Source organism: Sinocyclocheilus anshuiensis, unplaced genomic scaffold, assembly GCF_001515605.1.
Source record: "Sinocyclocheilus anshuiensis isolate Anshui unplaced genomic scaffold, SAMN03320099.WGS_v1.1 scaffold629, whole genome shotgun sequence".
Lineage (NCBI taxonomy): Eukaryota > Metazoa > Chordata > Actinopteri > Cypriniformes > Cyprinidae > Sinocyclocheilus > Sinocyclocheilus anshuiensis.
Genome location: NW_015536485.1, coordinates 665,256 through 676,475, shown reverse-complemented (window position 1 = coordinate 676,475; position 11,220 = coordinate 665,256). Strand labels below are relative to the sequence as shown.

At 36.2% G+C, this 11,220-nt stretch overlaps 1 protein-coding gene across 1 annotated transcript in view; it reads left to right on the top strand.

Moving 5' to 3' along the window:
- Window positions 1-8,358, top strand: part of nos1apa (nitric oxide synthase 1 (neuronal) adaptor protein a) — a 106,869-nt gene extending 98,511 nt beyond the window's left edge. The window contains exons 9-10 of the mRNA XM_016480418.1: window positions 2,825-2,990; window positions 7,524-8,358. Of these exons, the coding sequence (XP_016335904.1) occupies window positions 2,825-2,990; window positions 7,524-7,969 (612 nt within the window). The 3' untranslated portion in view covers window positions 7,970-8,358. The remainder of the gene's footprint in view (window positions 1-2,824; window positions 2,991-7,523) is intronic.
- The last annotated feature ends 2,862 nt before the right edge of the window (window positions 8,359-11,220 follow it).

Below are 11,220 nucleotides of genomic sequence, written 5' to 3'. Positions count from 1 at the left end.
CATAGTAAGGGCAATTCATACAATACATTTAAACTGAGCTACTTTAATACCATCTCCGAACTTTCTACGACGACTCTGCTGTTCTTCGGCTGGTTCTTCCCTGTATACGTTGATTGACAGATGTCTCGTCCAGTCAGCAGTGAGTAATCCCAAACCAATGGCGCTGTCTCAAACTATACCTACCTTTTCCGGTTTGTCCGATTTGTCATTGTGTTTTCTGACTTGTTAATTTGTTTTCGGATTTGTCGTTGTGTTTTCTGACTTGTTATTTTGTTTTCGAATTTGTCATTGTGTTTTCTGACTTATAATGTTTTCTGAATTGTTGTTGTGCTTTCTGAATTATTTTGTTTTTTAGACTTGCATTTGCGTTTGTAATTTGTTATTTTGTTTTCAGAATTGTGATTTGTTTAGCACTTTTCGGCCACCGTATTTCTGGGACTTGAAACGTGTCAGTTTTCCTATCCTTTTACGGCAATTTTTTGGCCGTAAAAATTAAAGGCCAATTTGGGATTTAAAATGTAACTACAACTTGTCAATAAAGAAAAATTAAGTTAATTTCAAACTGTTTTGAAATGCAATACTATACTATGATAATACCAAAACATGATAAGAGCATGTGGAGTAATCAGGATAAGAACAGTTGATACCCATATATGCCTACTTGGACTTCACCTTAGAGACTTTAAACCTGGTTAAGTTGTTGAAATTCATGTCCTTGATGTTGAAAAAGACTCTGCTCTGTTTACTTTGTAAACTCCTGTTTTTTTTTGCAACAGCACTATAACTAATATTGATCACGCTATATGCTAATATTACTGCCAGAAAATATTGTTAATATTTTCCGCCATACAGTCAAAGATATTACTGTTCTCTTTTCATTTTGTAGCCATAATTGGACAGTGAACTTTTAATTGCTTAATTAGTAGATGTGAAAATGAAACCGAATAACTGATTGCAGTGGCAATGTGTTGATGTTAAACAGCTCTTCATTGCTGCTTTTGTTGTTTACTTTTTTAAAGACAAGGAAAATAAATACTGCTTCTGTATGTCATCGAGGAAAATGATGATCATCAAAGCAATTGGACTCCAACATTTACCCCTGACTTGCCTTGCTGATGAATGTACCCCACTCAGATTGAGATATAAAACCATGACAGCATGAAATATGAGGCTTGTATACATTTACATCCTATATCCTTTTGAAAACAACATCTTTTGTCATGGTAGGCAGCTCTTTTCCCAAAGACAATCACTCTTTGTCAGAAAACATACACGCACACATACATACAAGCACTGCACTCGAGAACTGATGGCAAGCGGCTCAACCTGAACTAAGCTTTCAGTCTACATTTACAGTATGGTAATTTTTTTTCCTCAATCTTTTGCGCTACTCCCTGCTGGCCTGATCTTGATGGCTCATTGGCTTTGTCTGGAGAATGTATTGTTCTTAAGGGCAGGCAGCACGAGCAGGCACGCTGTTTAAGCTGGGTCATAAATCACCCCGGACCCCTTGGAGGGCAGCCACGATGGCTTTAGGAGCAAACAGATACTTAGACGGTGCTCAGGATAAGCCACTGGCGGAAATGGATTCGCCCGTCTATCGCTAGGTAGAATGGTAGGACTTATGAAGGACACTCAAGTGCATCATAATCGCTTTGGAAATCTTTATAGCTGGCCATTTGTCATTAGCCGGACAAACCAAGCAGTAATTCATAACAAAATGTGTGGAGGACTTTTTCTGGTACTTATGGTAATGGAGGTTTGTTAGACTATTCCAGATAATTCCTTTATCTAGGATTAAGTTAATTATTACTTGACTAAAGCTGTGTAAATTGAATACTCTTAAGTATTCAGTGATAATATTTATCTGTAATATTTAATGGCTTATTTGTTTATTATTTTTAATATATTTATGTATAATTTTTTGCTAAAGCTTGCATTGTATTTGTGGAAGAAAAAATGTTGCTCTGATTTAATTATAATTTATATAAGTAAATATAAAAATATTGAATAATTATTATTATTATTGTTATATTGTATTTATTTGATTTTTTATTTTTTATTTTTTTTTAGCAGATATAACAGGCATTTGTCCTTCCACTGTTGCTCTTCGTATTATTTCATCATTACTCTTTAAAATACAGCTGATATCAGGAACATAAAATATCTTTTTTAAAAAGTTATTTTATGTTGTTGTGTTAAAGAAGTTTTCGGATGAAAGCGCTCTATCATTTTTCATTAATGCCGCTACCTACACAGTAAATGAGATGACCTTCATAGTAACACTTTATAAAGTTTGCCATCAATTTTTCACATTCAATATAAATGCATTCAAAATATATTAAATAGAACTGCATACCAAATTGTGTAATGGGGTGACTGTAGATAAAAATCTTTTAAAGATGTTTAACCTTAAATATATAAATAAATTCAAGTAGGACTTTGAAATTCTCAGAATAACAATAAAAAGATTATTTTCATTTCCTTAAACTCTTGAATCCCAGACAGGATCCCAGTGTGTTCAGACATATTCTTCCGAAGCTGAACAAAGGCAAATTCTGGTATTAATTATGAAATAATGGCCTTAAAGTTTAATCAAATGAAAACCTAAAACTTTTTCTTCTTTTATTTTTTAAAAGTATTACTATAAATTTGCATAATGCTTTTGAGTTGGAGCTGAAAAGTACATTGAGCCAGTTTGAGTTTTTGTCCATAGTAGAGGCGACTCTAGGATAATACAGCATATTAACTGCTGGAGGTCTCCGTGTTGGTTGGTAGAACATTCTGCTGTAGTTAAGCATGCAAACTTTGGTTTGTTCCTCAGGTTCATCTGCTGAAGGATCAGCTCTCTGCAGAAGCTGCGGCGAGGATTGAGGCCCAGGCTCGAGTTCACCAGCTGCTGCTGCAGAATAAGGACCTACTGCAGCATATTTCTCTCCTGGTCAAACAGGTTCAGGAGCTGGAGCTCAAGCTGGCTGGGAATGGCTCTAGTGAGTATGATTTCCTGTGTTCAGCAGTGCTAGGGAGTAACTTTAAAAGCCTCTATTTAATACCCTTCATAATGGAAGAATAAGCACAGGAGGTCTGTGTTTCAGTAAAGCATCTTTTCTGCATCCATTAAAACATCTATATTGCATTATTTGTTGTAAAAAAATTAATAAATAAGTGCATTAAGATTGAATATACATTTTGGTATGAAAATATTTATTTATAGTCGTTGTTAGATTAAGCAGAATTGGAGTTAAGAATCATGCAATTATTAGAATCATGCAATTATTCACAATTAATTTTTAATCTACTGACATCCTCGGGCTGTACAGTATATCCATGCATTGAGTACAATAGTATTGCATTTCGATTGTTCAGTTAAACCTTTGAGCAAAAGTTTTAAAAGTAATTATTATTAGTATTAAATTGCTAAATGTTAATGTATTTTTCATATTATAATAATAATAATTAGGGCTGTCATCGTTAACGTGTTAACGCATGCGATTAATTTTACAATCCTTAATGCGTTAAAATAATTTTACGCAATTAACGCAAAATTACTGAAGCACATTTTCTATTCTAACCCTTTAACCCAATTTTGCTACTCTGCTTGTGATTAAATCATTTTAAGCCGCTAAACTCTGGGAAACAGCGCTAATATAGAGGAAACCAGGCAGATTACATCAGAGATTGCAGAGAGAACAGAGACTCGCGTTGTGTTTTCAGTGAATTATTCATTCCAGTGTGTTTCGCTTTTAAACACGAGCTCTGTCATATTCTGTGATTGTCTCTGAAGAGCGCGAGCCCTCACACATCACACGCTTTGTGTGAAGTACAGACTGAACGGATTGTCAGCACATCCCACTGCTGTATGGCCAGATGAGACGCAAACTACGTTTTCTCGACTGGATAACCAGTCTCGCTAGTAAAGTTTTGATGGATGAAGACTGCAGTCAAGGTAAAGGCGATTGCGGTGGCGTACAGGAGTCATACAGTACAGTAAGCACGCGTGAGTCCGTTATAATAATGCGTGTGAGTGCTCTTCCCGCACTGATCGCACATTGTATTTATGCACAGGCACAGACATTTTCGTACATTCACGTTGTTTCCACACACATTCACGATAATGTTTTGATTTGTCATGTTTATGTTGCTGTGTTTAGTTATATGGAATGGATCCGTGTACTGTAGTAGATATATGCAGTCAGCAGGCGATTGGTTTAGGGTTTTTTTGGCATCTCCATGTGGTCCTGTTCGGTATCGCAACTTGGCTTCTCTAAAATGTAAAAAAGCTCTTTGGTGTTGCACTGTACACATACTATAAAATTCTGATTTTTTTTCTTTCATATGTGCTTATATGGGCTCCTTATATCATTTGGTTCTTTGGTGTCCTTTTGGAGTTTCTAAGTGTCCTTTTTTGGAAAGTCATCTAAATTTATCTTGAAAAAAGCTTGCAGAAAATAAAGATTTTTGAGAATCACCCTTCAATATTTTGGTTTACTTTGCTGGATATAGCAAATGATGACATAATAAACATTTGAAACAAGATAAATGGTCTAAACTTAATTTCATGAAGTGTGCGATTAATCGCGATTAATCACAGAAAAAGGATGTGATTAATCAGATTACAAATTGTAATCGATTGACAGCCCTAATAATAATGTTATTATTTTTTTTATATATATTATTATTATTTTTAAAAGAGGACTAGCTATGAAAACATTCTGAGAACGATGCTGGTACTAGATTCTAACCTTCACGTCAGAGTAAAATGAGGTGTCATTATTAAAGGTCCCATATTGTCAAAACTGAAATTTCCTGGCTTTTTTCACGGTTACTGAGGTCTATGGGGCTATTTAACTACCATATAAGTTTCAAAACAGTCAGTCCACAGTAAAATTCACACAGCCTGCTTAAAGTTCTAGCTATTTTTCACGAACCGTTGTGACTTCCGTTTTTTTGTCTGGCAGTGGCAGCAGATATGCGATCAAATTTCTAATTTGAGGCTGTATTACGTCGATTCTGTCATCCAACATCACAACAAGATGATATTTTAAGCTCCTTATGTAGCCGAACCTGCGCTGGTTTGAATGGGCCACCTCCCGTTTCCCCTTTCTTTTGCTGCCTCCAGCTAGCGTTGTGACGTCGGCTGACCCTAGTTACCTGTGGTTGGCCTGGCCGTGCGTCACTCAGAAAACAACAGGCCAATCAGAAGAGAGGCTCATGAATATTAATTAGACAGACCAAAATCGACCTGTTCTCAGCAGAGCTCCTGAGAAAGGAGCTGTAAAAATATATTGAGATGGTTTTTGGTACTTATACCGCAAATATATATTCTTAAGGACATCAAAACCTCAAATAAAACTCCAGAAAGGTGTACAATATGGGACCTTTAAAGAGGACGTGAGAATAGATTTGACAGACATTTACAGCCGTTTTTTACAAGGTGACTTAAGTGTGACAGTTGGGACAGTCAAGGATAAGAGCTCTTTATCATGCAGGCTAATGTGAAAGACAGCACATCTCCAGGTGCTGCTGGTCTATATGAAAGTGTGCTTTAAAATAAGCATGAAATTAACCCTTGTGGAGTGCCATGATGGGAGAGAAGTTAAAAGGCAAAGAGAAATTGAATGTGATGTGGAGAGAGGTGGAACAGATGGGAGGGTCTGAGTGAAAAGGCAAGAGTGAAAGAAAGCTGCTGAAACACATCAGATCTATTCAGAGAAGGCAAGTGAGGATGTGTTGAAGGGGTAGGAGCACTGTTATTAACCCACTGGAGCAGAAGAAAAGGGGAAAAAAAGTGGAGCAGAACTGACATTATGAAGCGTTATATAATATGAAGGAAGGCAGATGACATCCACAGAGAAAAGAGAGTGGAAAGACTGAACCCCAGTTTTACTTTGAAACAGTAGTTTGAAACTAACAGTAGTTTAATTTCTATTAAATTAAATAGAAATTAATTAAAAAGTTTTAACACTGAGAATGCATCATGATGGTTGATTCTTTCAATAGTTATCTAGTGGTCAGCCAGCAACTTGCTGTCGACCATGTTTGATTCAGTTCTGTTGCACTGTTTTTGAATGTAAGAGGCTGGCCTTCGGTTCACCTGGCGTAATTTCAGTGTTTACATCAGGCACCTTATTTATACAGAGATTCTTTAGGCAACCCACCACCTAGTTGATTTTGAAAATATGTAGTATTATATGTAATGCCCTTTTTAAGTCTTCTAAGCTCATCAAGGGTTTATTTATATGGTCAAAATTACAGAAAAAAAACAGTAATATTGTGAAATATTATTGCAATTTCTAATCTTGGTTTCCGATTTGAATATACTTAAAAATATAATTTATTTCTGTGACGCGGCGCTGAATTTTCATCAGCCATCACTACAGTCTTTAGTGTCACATGATCCTTCAGACATCATTCTAATATGCTGATTTATTATCACTGTTGAAACTGTTGTGCTGCTTAATCATTTTTGGAACCTGTGATACTTTTTTCTTTGATTTTTGTTTTTTTTGATGAATAAATGGTTAAAAATAACAGCATTTATATTTAAAATATAAATCGTTTCTAACAGTATGTCTTTACTATCACTTTTTATGCATTTAACACATCCTTGTTAAATACAAGTATTAATTTCTAAAAAAAAAAAAAAAAAAAGAAAGAAAAAATTACTGACAAATGTTAAAATAGTAGTGCATATTGTAACACAAAATTTCTATTTTGAATAAACACTGTTGTTGGTTTTTTTTTTTTTTACTTTTTATTTATCAAATAATCCTGAAAAAAGTATCACAGGACCTAAAAAATATTAAGCAGCACAACTGTTTCCAACACTGATTATAAATCAACATATTAGAGTGATTTCTGGAGGATCATGTAACACTGAAGACTGGAGTAAAGATGCTGAAAATTGAGCTTTGCTTCACAGGAATAAATTATATTTAAAAGTATATTATAATAGAAAACTGTTATTTTAAATTGCAATAATATTTCACAAAATTACAATTATATTTATAATTAATCTTAAATATTTATATACAATTATATAAATTATATTTTTTTCTGTTTTTTTTTTATCAAATAAATGCAGCCTTGATGAGCATAAGAAACTTATTTAAAAACCTCTCTGCATTCATTAAAATATCTTTATTACATAATTTTTTGTCCATAGATGAAAAAAGAAAATAGATGCTTTAAAGGGGTCATATGATTTAAAATTTTCCTTTCTCTTTGGAGTTTGTAAAAATCGACGTGTTTCAGAAAGGCAGGGCATAGAGGAGAAACAATAATGTACAGTATGTGGAAAATAATATGTTTTTTGAAACTTAAACCGCATAAACACATTTCATTACACCAAATACACCAAATAATGTTCTTTTTAGCAACATCATATGACCCCTTTAAAACCAAACGTGTTTTGATATGAAAATATTTTTGTATAGACAGTTTTGTTAGATTAGTATAATTAAGTATAAAAAGTCATGAGATTATTCACAATTAATTTTCAATCTCTTCCTTTCTCTTAACAGTGGGATCCCAAGACAGTCTCCTGGAAATCACCTTCCGTGCCAACGTGCCCCCAGTCCTATGCGACCCCACCACCCCCAGACCAGAGAACGCCATCCTTCCTCCACTCAACGATGGGACACAGCTATCCCTGCCGCTGGGCAGTCCAATAGGTAGGAACCAGTGCTTGATCAAGTTTGAATGTTTCCGCTTTCTTCCGGGACCACCCCAACAGGAGGAGAGTCCCAACACACCATCCCAAGGCGTCTCGCCCTCATCACGGGACGAGCTTCTGGGTAGCCTCGAGCTGCTAAAATTCCACGAGTCGGGAATCGCATCCGAGTACGAGTCAAACACAGATGAGAGTGATGAAAGCTGGGGACAGCAGGACGAGAGCACCCTGCGTCTGCTCAATGTGCTCAACAAACACGGCCCCTCTGACTGCTTGGAGGACGAAATTGCTGTTTAATGTGATTTTGCGTACTTAGAAAAACACTGCTTGATGTTTTGCTTAGAAGGTTCAAGTCAATCAATGTCAATATTGTCAAACCGTCTACCGCTGTTTGTACTGCTGATAAATCTGGGAGACCAAGGTGACATTAACCGTTTGGTGGCCGTTTAGTTTGTCACATTTTATGTCATATATTGAAAAGCAAACAGTCGCAAAGAATAGTAAATACTCTTGTCTCCATTTTAAAGTTTAGGGACACACATCAGATGCCAGAATCTTGTATCTCTAATGGAACGTTCACACACAGCGATGGAGGTCGCCAAGTGGCTATATTGTTGGTCATCATGGCCATCCCTACTTCCAAACACTCCATATAGACATACACACACACACACACACACACACACACACACACACATATATATATATATATATATATATAAATGGACCATTGGCTTGGTTTTCCAAGCATGTTTTTTTTTAGTAACACTTTACAAGTTCAGTTTGTTAACATAAACTTATTGATTATGTGTCATGAATTGACGGAATAATTTTCATTTAATTTCAGTATTTTTAATATACACATTTAACATTTCAACATGAATGTGTCATGAATTATTTAGTAAAAAAATTCAGATAGATAGATTGATAGATAGAATTGTTTTTAACAAATTGAACATCATTGTAAAGTCATAATATTTTATATCCTTGCATGTGGACAGCGACTGATAGAAAAAAAGACAAATATAGAAAAGTTAATTCACAGTAGGCAGATCACGTGTTCACCAGCATCTTCCCTCCTATTGGTAGCTGCCACATCACATAAATACTAATTTGCATAAAGTTAAACTTTGTTGCATCCCTGGACACTTCCACTTTCTACTGCCACCATTGACTTTGATGTCGGAAACCGCTGTATGTGTTAACGCTCTTTTAGAGTCTACAAGCAATTGCTGGTTATTCACAAACAAGTAATTGTTTTTAACTGCAAGAGATACAAGTGAAATGTAGAACAAATTTTATACATCAGCCTGTGATATTGTATCTATGACATCAGTTGTACAGTTGCAGGTTTGTTCCTGAGCGGTATTAAGCATGTTTGCACTGATATGCTCAGCCACTTAGATCACCTTTCATCAGAAGTGCTCAGAATGAAGACAGTAACGCAGCTACATCTGTTTTAGCATGCACGACAGAACAGACTCTTAATTGAATGACTGTGGACTGAGGACGCTAAGCTAATTATACCCTAAGGGTAACGAGGCGTTTAAACCGGTCAGATCTTTACCAACAGGAACCCCAATTAGAGTGTCAGAGTTTTCACAACCCACATCCCTTATTCATTATTTTCATACTCAGAAGAGCTTGTCGTGTCTTGACTGCTTCGCATATTAACTTTCGTACACATTTTGCTTTCTTGCGTTTAGTTTTTCTGTGCTTCTAAAAAGTGATATTTCGGTGTTTTAACTGTATCTCTCTGATAAACTGCTGACTCTTTAACCTCTCTGTTTATATTTTCCAGTTTTTCCCTCTCGCTCTCTCTGTTTCTCTCTGTGTGCCCAGTGTCATTTAGAGGCAGACAATTGCACACAATTAGACTGGTAATAATAGAGTGGTAAGCAATTCTTCCCACACATAAAGGACATCGAAAGCACTTTCTGTTGTTGGTTTAGTCTTAAACGTCTGTATTTTCCTCCATTTATGCACTAATATCTTTTTTCTTTCCACCAAGAAAACAAAATGTAAGAATTTACCATCTTTAAATCTCCTTCAGGCTTGTAACAATCTTCCCACAGATTCTTCGCTGCGTCTGTAATGAGGGTTCATGATCAGTCATGTTGGCTCGCAGCAGGTCTGGAGGCCAAGACCCAGCTGTGAGCTGTGGTCTAAATCCTCCACAGGGAAACGTGTCATTGTCTGAACACAAAACCAGTATTTTTTTTTTCTGATTTCTTCTCATTCAATGACAGGTGCATACATCACTGCTACTATTGTATCCAAGCATTTTTGGAACATTAACAGTGGGCTCTTTTAATTAAAAAAGTAATTTGCTTAGAACCGCCTTAGCAACTGCATAGCAATGTCATGAAAACCAGTCAAAACGCTCTAGCAATTTGGCAGTAAATTTCTTTTATATGATACTGATGTCTGGGGAAGCACAGCTAATTATTAAAAAAATAATTTGTCATCATTGTTCTTGTCCTTGAATCCTGGCCACGGATAGTTTTTGAGAAATAAATAATTCAATAATTATTCCACAGAAAGCAGCCTTTGGTGTCACGAATAATAAACCACGAATTGCCCCTCCTGTAGGTTACTGCAGGTTTTCAAAATATATGACTCATTTCAAAGCCATTTTAAATGAGTTGTGTCATTTTTAAGAGTGACACTGCGTGACTGTGTTCATTCAGTGTGAGAGTCATTCTCAATGAATGTTCTGTGACATGCATCAAGTTGAATTATCAGATCAAGGAGTTATTTGAACTAGCTTTTAAAAGTGCCTACATAATCTGGCATTTCTTTAGCAGCAAGTGCACACTAGTTAAGTAACTCATATATCCATCATGAATACATTTGATTGACTTTCCTGCTTAAACTGTAGTTCAGTCGTTCTGCGATTCCAAGAATCGCTGACACGCGAATGGAAACACTTCAGACGCCATATGCACGCACAGCTGCTTCAGGAAATAGAAATAACCACTAAAACGTGTAGCGCTCACAAAACCAGCAAGTGCAGAGAACACCATCTGAATCGCTGTGTAATTTAAAGGATGTTCTGGAGCGTCCCTGTCTCATCTTTGTTCGCTCAGGGAAATGAGCGGCTGTCGGATTGATCCTTCTCCCTGCGGCGTAATTGAAATTACATAACAATATCACATATCATTTTAGTACAGCTGCCGCTTCTGAGAGAAGCTTTTGGAAACTCGGGTGCCTCTGAATTAGAGGCTCATGCCCGGGCCCACCTGCTTGCTCTGGAGGCTTTTGAGAACATTCTTTCTCCTGAAGTTGCCAAGGTACTTTAGTTTGAAGTGTTCAGCTCCAACTATTGTAGAGACCATAAACCTTTATTTACAGTGGCCCAGTAGTGCACAACACAACGTAATCTCCACAACACAACGAAAACAAGCCGCAACACTACAAAATTAGCACAACACAATGGAAACAAGTCGCAATACAACAGAAACAAGTCGCAACACAATGGAAACAAGTAGCAACACAACAAAATTAGCTCAACACAATGGAAACAAGTAGCAACACAATGGAAACAT